The sequence below is a fragment of the Periophthalmus magnuspinnatus genome, chromosome 22 (assembly GCF_009829125.3).
Source record: "Periophthalmus magnuspinnatus isolate fPerMag1 chromosome 22, fPerMag1.2.pri, whole genome shotgun sequence".
Classification (NCBI taxonomy): Eukaryota; Metazoa; Chordata; class Actinopteri; order Gobiiformes; family Gobiidae; genus Periophthalmus; species Periophthalmus magnuspinnatus.
The window spans coordinates 16,583,938-16,598,440 of NC_047147.1; the positions used below are offsets into that span (position 1 = coordinate 16,583,938).

The 14,503-nt window shown below is 39.6% G+C and overlaps 2 protein-coding genes across 2 annotated transcripts in view; one reads left to right on the forward strand and one right to left on the reverse strand.

The window, feature by feature from the left end:
• Nucleotides 1-14,321, reverse strand: part of wdr25 (WD repeat domain 25) — a 31,195-nt gene extending 16,874 nt beyond the window's left edge. Inside the window, exons 1-3 of the mRNA XM_033988306.2 lie at nt 14,273-14,321; nt 13,359-13,961; nt 381-528 (exon numbers count right to left, since the gene is read on the reverse strand). Of these exons, the coding sequence (XP_033844197.1) occupies nt 381-528; nt 13,359-13,949 (739 nt within the window). The 5' untranslated portion in view covers nt 13,950-13,961; nt 14,273-14,321. The remainder of the gene's footprint in view (nt 1-380; nt 529-13,358; nt 13,962-14,272) is intronic.
• The window catches only part of LOC117390486 (mitochondrial basic amino acids transporter), a 222,062-nt gene that overhangs the window by 192,733 nt on the left and 14,826 nt on the right, over nt 1-14,503 (forward strand). The gene's annotated exons all lie outside the window — the stretch shown is intronic.

Genomic DNA, 14,503 nt, shown 5'->3' on the forward strand with positions numbered 1-14,503 from the left:
TTCAGGAAAGGTCTATTTCTGTTTTGTTGAGGTGACATTTTTAGTATTGATACTTGCTCAGATGAGTATCTAGTTTCGATATTAGTTTTAAAATCGATTAGTATAAAACTGCTCGCTCACTCACTAATAGTCTCTCATAAAGTGACAACAGCGTAACTCCTGATTTTGTCCTATCATCCTCTGCACATGCTAAAGAAAGCCATAACAACATCAAGACACTTCAGGGCTGAGTTATGCTGCAGTTTATTTGCAATGTGGACTGTGAATCCTAAAAAAAAATCTAATTTGGGGAAAAAATATACATCAGTTGCACGGTTGGCAGTCCATCATTGTAATAAACAGTACTCGAGTGGTTGGATGTGTGTGTAAGTGTAACTGACCTGTCTCCACATCTGTCAGCGCTGCAGAGTTGTCGAAGGACCCGGTGAGGATGTGTCTCCCGTGGGTGCTCCAGCAGGCCGCCCTGACTGCTTCTGAGTGACAGGTGTAGAGCCGGAGGCAGTGACCGCTCTCTGCTCCGTCCCACACCTCCAATACAAAGAGCAACAACACAGTAGAGTCTTAATACAGAACACTCAACTACAAGATAAGTCATTTAACCCTTTTTAATGTTTATAAATTCTCGCTATACTTAAAATGTACTGGTAAAATATTTCATTTACTGTGTATACTTTATTTAACACATTATAGCTGGGAGTAACAATTGTTATTACTATTATAAATGTTTCTAGTACTATTTGACCTTATTAGTACTATTAGAACTATTACTACTTTTCAAACTTATTAGTACTATTAGAACTATTACTACTTTTCAAACTTATTAGTACTATTAGAACTATTACTACTTTTCAAACTTATTAGTACTATTAGAACTATTACTACTTTTCAAACTTATTAGTACTATTAGAACTATTACTACTTTTCAAACTTATTAGTACTATTAGAACTATTACTACTTTTCAAACTTATTAGTACTATTAGAACTATTACTACTTTTCAAACTTACTACTACTATTAGAACTATTACTACTTTTCAAACTTATTAGTACTATTAGAACTATTACTACTTTTCAAACTTATTAGTACTATTAGAACTATTACTACTTTTCAAACTTATTAGTACTATTAGAACTATTACTACTTTTCAAACTTACTACTACTATTAGAACTATTACTACTTTTCAAACTTATTAGTACTATTAGAACTATTACTACTTTTCAAACTTATTAGTACTATTAGAACTATTACTACTTTTCAAACTTATTAGTACTATTAGAACTATTACTACTTTTCAAACTTACTACTACTATTAGAACTATTACTACTTTTCAAACTTACTACTACTACTACTACTACTACTACTACTACTACTACTACTACTACTACTACTACTACTACTACTACTACTACTACTACTACTACTACTACTACTACTAGAACTGTTACTGTTACTATTACTATTACTGATCTTTTTCGACTGCTGTTTTTAGATATTTGAGTGAAAAGTGTAGTGAGGTTGTCAGGTTTGGTTGTACTTTAGTATAATATAACAATATAACGTTTGTTGTACAGGTTGCTGCTGTTGGTTGTCACTCTTCAGCAGTATTGTCTCCTCATATTTAAACATGCACTGTGTAAGGTTTCCGCTGCATGGTCCACCATGTTATTGCCAAGAATGTTCCACAGTATGGCCAAATGAAAAGTCAGATTTGTGGAGAAGAGAGCAAGCACACTCACTGTAAGAAGACATGTTTTTCAAGTTGTTTTTTTTTAGCAATGAAATCATCTCTATTGAATGCACACAAGACAGTCAGGTTTAATGCTATACTGTGTAACATCCAGGCAAAACAATATAGTACAATACAATATCCTAAAGTATCAACCAAACTTGAGGACCCCCTACAGTTTTTACTGAAATAACTAAAACTGAGCATAAATTAAAATAAACCAGTAGTAGTGGTAGTAGTAGTACCGATCTCAAATCTGCCGTTCTTAGGCAAAGTCCTTGAAAAAGTTGTTTACCAACATCTTATTAACTTCCTCGAAATGAACAACTCCTTTGATGTTTTCCAATCAGGTTTTAGACCCCACCACAGCACTGAGACTGCTCTTATCAAGGTGACAAATGACATCCGCCTGAACACTGATGCAGGCAAAGTCTCAGTCTTGATCCTGTTAGATCTGAGTGCTGCTTTTGACACTGTGGATCATGGGATCCTCTTACAGAGAGTAGAGGACTGGGTGGGCATCTCTGGTACGGCACTAAACTGGTTCAAGTCCTATTTAGCAAACAGGGAGTACTTTGTTGAAATTGGAAAATGTATATCAGATAAAATGTCCCTGACCTGTGGGGTGCCCCAGGGTTCAATCCTGGGACCCCTGCTGTTCAATCTCTACATGCTACCGTTAGGCCAGTTAATACGCAGCAACAATGTGTCTTACCACAACTATGCAGATGACACTCAGATCTATGTCTCACTAGCAGCAGGTGAATATGGACCAGTGGATTCACTCTGCCACTGCATCCAACAGATCAGTGTGTGGATGCAAAACAACTTTCTCCAGCTAAACTCAGACAAGACTGAAGTCATCATCTTTGGCCCACAGAAACATAGAGAAAGTGTCAGCAGTCACCTCCAGTCTCTCTCTCTAAAACCTTCAAATCAGGCTAGAAATCTAGGGGTAATAATGGACTCAGACTTGAACTTTAACAGCCACATCAAATCAATAACATCTGCAGCTTTTTACCACCTAAAAAACATTGCAAAAATCAAAGGTATACTGTCAAAGCCAGACTTAGAGAGACTTATCCATGCATTTGTCTCCAGTAGGTTAGACTACTGTAACGGCCTGCTCACTGGTCTCTCCAAACAAGCCCTAACACACCTGCAGTACATCCAGAACGCTGCTGCTCGGGTCCTGACTAGAACCAGGAAGTATGAGCACATAAGTCCTGTGCTCAGGTCTCTGCACTGGCTTCCTGTAGCTCAAAGAATAGACTTTAAAGCAGCTCTGCTTGTGTATAAGTCTCTCCATGGCCTAGGTCCAAAGTATATCTCCGACATGTTAGTGCCATATGAACCATCTCGCAATTTGAGGACTTCAGGGACCGGCCTCCTGCTGGTGCCCAGAGTCAGGACTAAACATGGGGATTCAGCGTTTAAGTTTTATGCAGCTAAAACTTGGAACAGTCTTCCTGAAGATGTGAGACAGGCCTCTACTTTGACAATGTTTAAATCCAGGCTCAAAACGGTTCTGTTTAGCTGTGCATACGACTGAAAGGTTTTTATTCTGCACTCTTCTCTGTTAATGTTAATTTTATGATGATTATTTGTGATTATTTATGTTTTGATTTGTGTGATTTTAATGTCTTTCTTATTCTGTAAAGCACTTTGAATTACCTTGTGTACGAATTGTGCTATACAAATAAACTTGCCTTGCCTTGCCTTGCCTAGTAGTAATAACAGCTTTGATAGTAGTAGTAACAGTTCTTATAGTAATACTATAGTAGTTCTAATAGTGGTAGTAGTAATAGCAGAAACTGTTCTAATAGTAGTAGTAGTAGAAGTAGTAGTAGTGATAATAATAACACTTCTTATAGTAGTAGTAGTAGTAGTAGTCGTAGTAGTAATAGTTGTAATAGGTCTAATAGTAATTGTAGAAACTGTTCTAAGACTAGTACTAATACAATAGTAGTAATTGTTCTAATAGTAGTAGTAACAGTTCTAATAGTAGTAGTAACAGTTCTAATAGTGGTAAGAAATCAGCACTTGCAAGTGTTTAATATATCTTGGAAAAACATATAAAGCAAATTGCCGGTGCTATTCCTGACTAAATGGTGCTGTCCGTGGTGCTGAACAGATGGACGTGTAAATCTGATGCTAAACTGGAAAGAGCTGTAAAGAAAATGTTTCTCTTGTCTCCAGAGCCCATGAGAGGAGAGGCTGACACACAGCACTCCTCCACTTATACAAATATTCATGACAGCTATCAACGTGTCCCACTTTTATAACGTGTATTAAAAAAGTCCATTATCCCACTGTAAAAATCTAACGGCGCCCAAACACAACCTGGGTACTCCCATCTCTTTATAGGGATGGGTCAATACGTTTTTGCATTGAAGGTTGTTACCTCAGACATGAACAGCCATGATACAGCCAGACTTTAACCTCATCTCCCTTTCTATTTTCACTCATGAGTCTGTTCAAAAAGACAAGGCTGATGCACTGAGGACAAAGTGGGAATGGCACATGGACACACAGGAACTGGGGCAGCTGTGAAAAACACGATGCCAAATGTTGGCTAAATTTTCAAAATCAGAAAGATGCAGATACCTGAAACTCCTCCAGTATTATTGATATACTGATATATCACCCATTCCTAATGAAAACATAATATTGTTCTAAAATATGCAAATTAGAATATCAAATGTCTCAGCCAGAACAGTTATGGGGCACATTTTAGTGCATTTCTGATGGACTGTAAAAATGACAGAAAGATCTCAAAACAACATTTGTCAATGTCACCCACCCACTACTATTGGGATATCACCTGAAACCTCATAGGTATTGATTCTGGTTTAGTGCCAAAGGAGCAGTGGAACAGTCCTGCCCATTTCACTGGGTGTTTTCAGTCCAAAACAACACAAAACATAGAAATCTGCTAAATGTTTTAATTATTTTGCGGGTTCAGAAACAGATTTTAAATAAAATAAACAGGCCTTATGAATAATTCTTAAAAAATTATTTGTCTTTGTCCCTTCTTTATTGGGTCTATGAAAAGTATAGTTATAATAAATTGAGAAAATGAATGACCAATATACTGTAACCAAGTGGTGGTGGGTCACTGCTCTGGACAGCTCCATTGTCCAGAACAGTGCCTCTGCTGCAGATTACAGTGGTTAGAAGTTGAGTTGGTCTGGAGTGAGGCCCTCTCTCTCTCAGGTGAACATGTCCCTAATCTCTCTGGCTCCCTGCTTCCTCATCCAGGCCTTTGAACAGTTCCTTCTGTGTTTCATTATTAACACTGCTCTGCTCCACAGGGTCATTGCAGAAGTGTAGAGAGAGGCCCTAAGAAAGCACCTGTAGCACAAAGAGAATGTGAGAGAGAGAGAAAGAGAGAGGGAGAGAGAGATGGGGGCCCCAAAAAACAAGAGGTACAGGGAAAAACTGCTCACTTAGTACAGCTATAGACAAAAAGTCATCAGGCAATTGGGAGGGAAACACTGCCATCTTATGTTGAATGCTAAAACATACCACAAAAGAATGAAGAGCACAATTACACAACATTTCATTGAGACCTTAGTAATAGCCTTAAATAAAAGTTGGAAAAAGTGACACAGTGCCCACTAAGGAAGATATTTTTTATTGATTTGATATTTCAGTTGACTTTTAAAACTTTTAAAGCATTTAAAACAAATGATTTTGAATTAGGGACCAAAGAATAAAGTCACAATCGAATCACTGATAATGGAAGATTTAGACTCCAGCCTAGAAGTTACATTATGTTTTTAACAATGTTTATTTAGACACTTGTGTCAAGCATTTTTTTCCATTTTAAGACTATTCCCGTACTTCTTATTTGGGATGCACTGATACGATACTGATATTGAATATCGGCACCAATACTAAAAAATTAGGCAAGGCAAGTTTATTTGTGTAGCACAATAAATACACAAGGTAATTCAAATTGATTTATAGAATAAAAAGACATTAAAATCACACAAATCAAAACATAAATAATCACAAATAATCACAAATTGATTATTTTAGCTAGGGTATCGGGTATCGGTTTCATATATCGGTTAAGTCGATCCTGGTTGGGCCTTTACTTGGATGTAATGAGACTATTTACACGCTGATTTTGTCCTACAAAGTTTGATAATGTTTTAAACTGAAATAATAATAATCAGATCATATCAGATTTATATAGTGCTTTTTTGGATACTCAGAGAAACATTGTACAGAGCATTATTCATTCATTTCATACTGGGTGGTGGTAAGATACTATCGTAGCCACAGACGCACTGGGGCAGACTGACGGAAACAAGACTGCCAGTCTACGCCATCAGGTCCTCTCACCACCAATCACTTATGCACACAGAACTTTCATACTAGGCAATTAGATGACATGTGTCTTGCCTAAAGGATCCAACAATAGCTTTTTGTCCAACAGATGACCCACTGTGGCACCTGATATTCACACTGGTCTCCCATCCAAGTACTAACCAGGCCCAGCCTTAGCTTCTGAGATCGGATGAGATCAGGCTTTGACAAGCCGGTATCACCACAAACTTCTATTCATACAAAGCGGTTCTGTACTTATTTGAAGGACAAATAACAATTGGATCTCTTTTGTAATAAGTTAATGTTTTTTTGAGGAAATAAGCGCCATTGTCTGTCCCTGCACTGGTATTGGTTAATATCAGGACTCAGTCGTTACTTAAAGTCAAAGTATCGATATTGGTATCAGAACTGAAAAAGTTGGATTGGTGCATCCCTACGTCTTATTGCGACAGAATTATTTCTCTTTCTTACATTTAGTTTCTTTTGTTTCAACAAAAAAAACAACAACTCACATTTCTAATCACATTTCTTCTGTTTATGAAATGGTATATTCATGCTCCACTCCACACCACCTGATTTGCATTCTCTCCCTCTGCTCTAATCTAGACTCATCTCATCACAGACTAGACTTCCCAATAGCAGAAGAAACATGTCACCTGGGCCTTGAGTTTTCTATTACTTTTTTATATGCACACATGCACACTCACATCTCACAACTCAACATCACTGCATTCCTTCTTAATCTGCTCTCTGTAATTAAAACTACCAGTATATTGGCATTGGGGGTATCTTTGACAGCCGCACACCTGCCGTCTTCATAGTGACAAGGAGAAAGCAACGTGAGTCTGAGGAGGAGACAGAGGGGGAGAGGAAGTTGAGCTGGAGAAATGTCAAGAAGACACCAAGAAGCTACAATCAATGAGAAACACAAGAGTTGGTCTGATCTGATGAACAACACAGTACCATGTGTCACAGAGAGGAACATCTGCTGAGCTCGCGTTATTGAAAAATTCACACTTGAAAACAGATTAATCTCCGAAAACTTAAAGGGTCTGCATTTGCCTTTAACGTATTCTTAACTTGAAAACAGTAAAGAGTAGACACATTTGAAAACAACTGCATGACACTATCCCAGACAATTTTTTCTGTGTTATGCTGCAATATCACAGCGGCAGAAAGGACTACCGTAAGTGGGCGGTGATAAAAGTTCAAAAATAAAGTGACAAAATGTGTGTCTAGACTTTTTTATGCGTCGGTAATTATAATAAGATCCATCAAAAATGTGCTAAAAAGTGCCTTTAAATGTGCTGGTTAATATTGCCACCAAACCTATGAGACCAATTTGGAAAAGTTAGAACAGTTAGAACATTAATATTGCACTGAAACATAAAAGGACACCTGCCAGCCCCTTACATTAAGAATCTCCACTGAAACACCCACAGAGAACTATTAAGATCAGATTACATTCAAATATCAAGTCTATTTAAAAGCACTAGTTTTATGATACAAGTGTAATTTGTTAAGCAGCTGGAGCGATTCAAACCAGGGTTTAATAGCTGCTCATTATTTCAGACAGTTACAACCTAAAGAGAGATTAAAGAGAGATTAAAGAGAGCTGTGAGATTAAAAAGTGATCTTAATATCTATTAATGACAAAGATCCATTACAATTAGTCCATTAGTCTTTTCCAGGCGGTGGTGCTAAGTTTTGTATTGTAGCCACAGCTGCCCTGGGATGGACTGACATCTGCTCTAGTCACTCCAACACCAACTCCTCCAACCACTAAGCAACTGCTGCCCCGGTACTTTTGAAGAGAATTTATGTGATAAATAAACAACTGAATAAAATATTACCAATCAGGTAGGTAGTCAAATTTTGTTTTTCACAATTTAAGATTTTGATATTTAAAGCCACAGTATGTAAAGTTTTTAGCCAAAAATTTTACTAAAACAAAAGCTTGTTTTTTTTCCACTTTAGTTGTTCTTATTGCGTTAAAAACATGTGTCTTTACTCTGAGTGTGGCTTGCATCTTCACAGACCTGATACTTATTTGGTGTGGAGGAGGGGCTTCTAATGCTTGTTTCCATGAAAATGTTATTCCTTTGGCTATAATCTTTCACATTATTGCATCAAACATATCAATCTCCATGGAGAATGTTCTTAAGTATGGCTTTAACTTTCTATTACCATGGAATCATGCAAGTGATGTGCCACCTGCACAAAGTTACATACTGCACCTTTAATTTATGAAATGCTGTGATTATGCCACAAATGCTCATTAAAGTTTAAATTTTACATCAATTACAGTACAAACCCATAATTTCAGACTCTCTTAAAGCATTTTTTCATAATCTTCAAGATCTCAAACCACAGCCATGCCCATCAGCTTGACCTGCTTATGCTTGTGCACTACTTGAAGTTAGTAGTGCACAAGCAGGAGGAAAGCTCATGTTTATGTAGTATCTGCCTGAGCGCATACAAACTTTCCCTCTCCCACCATCTGCGCAGCACGGCTCCAGCAGGTGTCGCCTCATGCATATTTATACACTTCATTATTCAGAATGTGGCTAAGTGATTTCCCTCTGCCATGCACACATTTATTCGTTGGCACGCACCTGCATTGCTTGACCTTTGCACATGGGGAAATGAGGGATTGTTTGGATCTTAAAAAAAATGGCTACAGGGCGGGAGGTGGGGTAGAACTGGGCGTCCCAGGAGTGGTGACACACATGCAGCAGACAGTGACAGATTTGTTTCTAAAGAAAGTGCTCATAGGTACGTTTATAAATGAGCCACAGGGACAATATTAAAATAGATCAAGTGTCTGCTCTGGTCAATGCATCATTGTGTGAACCTCCTTATCATGTCTGCCTCACTATAAAGAATAGACTCAGTAGATAATGGTGGGTTTATAACTGGAAAATGATTAAAAGGAAACTTAAATGTCCTCGATAGTCTTCACAAAATGGTACTTTTAGTGATTGTAATTTTAGGTGGCATGCACAACATCCCACTAACGTACATTGATAATAAAACGTACATCGATAAAACAGTGCCTTGATTTAATTTTTGTAACTTTTGACAACAAGAACATCCACAAGAAACATTCAATATGTGCCAGCAAATGTCATGGTTGAGGTTAAAAGTACATTACGCAATTTTCCGGTGGGGGGTCTAGTACTGGCTTGTCTCCATGGAGATGTTAATGCTTTTCCTTGACTAGAATGTAACACAGCATGGCATTAAATGTACCTATCTTGGATTTATTCAATAACAGGTATTTTTGTTTACTAAAGAAATTAAGGTACGCTTCATTCCTATGAGGAAATTTATTCTTGCATTCTTGCATTTGACCCATCAAATACCACTGGGGCAACCTGCAATTGCCGTGCTTGGGAACTCATCTTGAGCTTGTCTTGGTCAGGACAAACACTTGCTGTGACGCCTGAGTGCTAGCCACTCAATCACCATGCTGTCCCTTTGCTGTCTGTGCTTGTTTACATGGAGCTAGAACATGTGTTTAATGTGATACTGTGGAACATTACAGCTAAAACAATACCTGTCCATGGAGACGAGCACATGGCAGACCCTCCAGAAATATACTTGATATTCTAATTTTGCATATTTTCAAAATTATTATTTTTAGGCCCGAGCCCCTACAGGGCGTAGGGCCTATTGCTTCCGCAACGATGAGTGCGAAGCACTCATCGTTGCAGACTGTCTTCACGAAGTTGCGCGCGAAGCGCGCAACTTCATGCCAGCACCGCGACCTTGCATAGACTCCTGTGTCCTAGCAACCCATGCCGTAGGCATGGGTTTGCATATTTGTTATTGCTAGCATGTCAGCGTCAACATCGACATGCGTTAACAGGAGTCAATAGGAGGAGTCGTCCCCCATCGCCCCCTGCACAGACTCCTGTGTCCTAGCAACCCATGCCGTAGGCATGGGACATGCATATTTGTTCTTGCTAGCATGTCAGCGTCAACATTGAGTCAATGGGCTTCGCCCATTGACTCAATGTTGACGCTGACGCAGCGCGAAGCGCTAATGTCCCCAAACACACTCCTGGCATCGAGCCCTATTAAAGCCCCCATGCCGCAGGCATGGGCCATACTTATTACTGCTAAAATGAATGGAAGTCAATGGGAGGTCAATGGCGGACCCCGACGCCAAGGCGAATGACGAGCGCTAACGCGCTCGTCATTCGCCATTGACCCCACGGTGACGTGGGGAAGGTCGAGAGATTTCAAAAAACGTATAATATGTGTTTCTAATGTTATCGGATATATTGTTTTTGCTAAAAATATTATTATTATTATTATTTTTTTTTTTTTTTTTTTTTTTATGTGGTGCATCATTGGACATAAAAAAATGGCGCGACAGCGCCCCCTGCAAAAGTCAAATTTTTTACGTCAATGGGAGACGTCAACGTCACCTTTTTCATACAGCCACGAAATTCGGTACACGCATTCTTCAAGGGATGCCAAACAAAAAATATTATTATGGCCACGCCCTCGGACGCACCGGAAGTCGACCATCTTGGATTGAAAATTCCAAAATGCTGAGTCAGCGTTTTCGCTGACGTCGCATTTTCGTCAACTCCTCTGAAGGCGCTTCACCTGCAGGGCTGAAATTCACTGTACATCATCTAGACAAGTGGGGCATCAAAAGTTATCCAATTTATGATGATCCCTCTTACACTTTCCGTGCGGCGAAGCCGCAAATTTCCATCGGAATTTTTGCAATTTTCAAATTTCAAAATTTGCTCCCGTTTGCGCAAGCAAAGTCCGATTTGGCTCAAATTCGAATCAGTTGTAAAACTTTTGGGTCTAAAGCTACTCATTATGATAGAAACTAATTTGGCGCGATAGCGCCCCCTACAGAACATCTGATAAATTTGTATGGAAGGCCGAAAATTAAGTTTTCCCAAATGTTCCCAAATTTGACACAAAATTCCTTTGGGTCATCCCAATCAATAAAGTCAATCAGACCCATGTGTTTTTTTGCACCATGTTGCCATGGCAATGCGCCAAAGTGCCAATGTTATCCTAATGGGAAACCTTCCAATTTTTCCCATTCATGGGAAAAATATTAGTTTGATGGAATAATGTGAAATTTGGCACCATGACTCTTCATGTCATCCTGATCAAAAAAGTCAATCAGACCCAAGTCATATTTTTCACTGGGTTGCCATGGTGATGCGCGAAAGCGCCCATGTTATCCTAATGTGGAAATTTCCAAATTTTCGTACATTTCAAAGTCTTATAACGACTTATTACCGTCAACGACGAACATAAAATTTGGCACGGTGATTCTTCAGGTCGCCCCCGACAAAAAAGTCCAAGGGGCCAAGTTTGTATTTTGCACGGTGTTGCCATGGCGATGCCTGGAAAACCCATGTTTTTGCATTTTGTGCATCAGCACTTCCAATGTGTTTTGACTTGTTTGGTGACAAGTGCAGCCCAAAGCCGCAATAAAAAAGAGACAAGTGGCGCGTTAGCGCCACCCACAGGGAGTGCGGGGTCGGCCGAGTGCGAAGCACGGCCCGCGAGGGCCGTTCGATGCCGCTTGCGGCTTTAATTTTTTTTTTATTTCTTCCTGTTCTGCTTTTTGAGCAGTAATTTGACCCCCTGAACATATTCCAAAACTCACCAAATTTTGCCCAAAATTCAGGTCTGCCGAAAAATTTATTTTTTTATGTGGTGCATCATTGGGCATAAAAAAATGGCGCGACAGCGCCCCCTGCAAAAGTCAAAATACATTGCGTCAATGGGAGACGTCGCGACGTCAAGTTTGGCGTAGAGCCACGAAATTCGGTACACGCATTCTTCAAGTGATGCCAAACAAAAAAGATTATTATGGCCACGCCCCCTGACGCACCGGAAGTCGGCCATCTTGGATTGAAATTTCCAAAATGCCGAGTCAGCGTTTTCGCTGACCTCGCATTTTCGTCAACTCCTCTGAAGGCGCTTCACCTGCAGGGCTGAAATTCACTGTACATCATCTAGACAAGTGGGGCATCTAAAGTTATCCAATTTATGATGATCCCTTTTACGGTTTCCGTGCGGCGAAGCCGCAAATTTCCATCGGAAATTTTGCAATTTTCAAAAGTCAAAATTTGCTCCCGTTTGCGCATGCAAAGTCCGATTTTGCTCAAATTCGAATCAGTTGTAAAACTTTCCGGCCTAATTCTAATGTTTGTGAAAGAAATCAATTTGGCGCGACAGCGCCCCCTACAGAATAACAAATAAATTTGTATGGAAGGCTGAAAATTTAGTTTTTCCAAATGTTACCAAATTTGACACAAAATTCCATTGGGTCATCCCAATCAATAAAGTCAATCAGACCCATGCTTTTTTTTGCACCGTGTTGCCATGGCGATGCGCCAAACTGCCAATGTTATCCTAATGGGAAAACTCCAAATTTTTCCCATTCATGGGAAAAATATTAGTTTCATGGAATAATGTGAAATTTGGCACCATGACTCTTCATGTCATCCTGATCAAAAAAGTCAATCAGAACCATGTCATATTTTTTACTGGGTTGCCATGGCGATGCGCGAAAGCGCCCATGTTATCCTAATGGGAAAATTTCCAAATTTTCGTACATTTCAAAGTCTTATAACGACATATTACCGTCAACGACGAACACAAAATTTGGCACAGTGATTCTTCAGGTCGTCCCCGTCAAAAAAGTCCAACGGGCCAAGTTTGTATTTTACACGGTGTTGCCATGGCGATGCCTGGAAAACCCATGTTTTTGCATTTTGTGCATCAGCACTTCAAATGTGTTTTTTGACTTGTTTGGTGACAAGTGCAGCCCAAAGCCGCAATAAAAAACGGACAAGTGGCGCGTCAGCGTCACCCACAGGGAGTGCCGGGTCGGCCGAGTGCGAAGCACGGCCCGCGAGGGCCGTTCGATGCCGCTTGCGGCTTTAATTTTATTTGAAACCACACATTATATAAATATAAAAGGTAAAGAAATATATTAGTGCAGGTCTGTGCAATTTTTGAGATCGAGATTCAGTCATTTCTAAAGGTCAGTGATCAGCTTGGGTCTTTTAAATCAAGAGACCTACAGCATGTGGTTTGGACCACAGTTCAGAATTTCGAGAAAAACATGTCACAGTTTTATTAATAGCGATTATTATCAGATCTGCCTTGTTATGTTTAAGAAATTAATACTGAAAGCTATTTTTAAAGGACAAAAAAGTAATTCTACCAAAAATTGTGATGAAAAAAAATCACGATCAATCATTTTGTCACATCACCCTGTCTTACTTCAGTGTTACCTTAAAGGTCTTGTCCATGGACGCGGACAGCAGCAGGTGACTGAGGTGAGGAACTGGGCACCATTTGACTGTGTTGACTGGACCCTGATGCCCTCCCAGGCTCATGAGAAGTCTCCTGGGGACCCCCGACACCACTGGCCTCTTCTGGGACAGGCACTGCTTCACTGTGGGGGACACTTCTGACAGGACAGGCCTCTCCTCCCTCTGGACGTGCTCTGGTGCATCCAACGACTCTGAGCTTTCAACTGGAGCGTGTCTCTGCCTCTTGGGAACATAAGGTCTGACAGAAGAGGGAAGCTGTCTTTTAGAGGCATTTGAAGAGTGGCCATGGGTATGGACATGTAGTAGAGGCTTTGCTGGTGTATTCCTGTTTTGATTTTCATGTAGATGGACAGGTGTGTTTTGATTTGACGTTGGTTTAAGAGCTGTGTAATGGACATGGCTTGAGGGCGGTGCAGGATACGTTTCAACAACTGGGTCCTTCTTTGTCCAGACGGATGATGCCGAGGAGAAAGAAGTTTCCCCATCAACGGTTTTGATTTTATCCTCAGAGTCTGAATCTGACTCTTCATAAGCCACCAATGAAGACATGGTTGTGTCATTCTAGGAAAAAAAGAGAATCATCGAAAGCACAATGAGTCCATCTAGTGGTCACTTTGTGGTCCATAATAACAAGTGACAAAAGTCTTTTCTCAAAGTTGCGGACAGTACACGGCATAAGTAATAAATATAACGCTGGATGTGTGCATTTCTGTCCTGAATAAATATATAAATAATATGATCTTCAAGGCACATATGTGTTATACTGTGGTGTATTTAGCACAATTGCCACTCTAAAAGAATGTCACTGGCAGAAAATACGAGCTATTAATAGCAATCAACACTGAACTAAAAGGTGGAACAGGCCTACTTACATGCGATCTCTGAACATCTACATTTCGAATTCTCACTATCAACAGACCAGTGTCCTGTTTGATATGTTGCTTATTTTCAAAATAAAACAAACGTTAATCCTTACATAGTTACCTAAACCAACGTACACAACTATAGGCTTTTATTCTGAAAGTACCAGAGCGGGGCGGAATTGTTCTGTAATGTTTGTCCGGGTACTGTAAAATATTTCGTCCGTATTTTAAATAATTTGT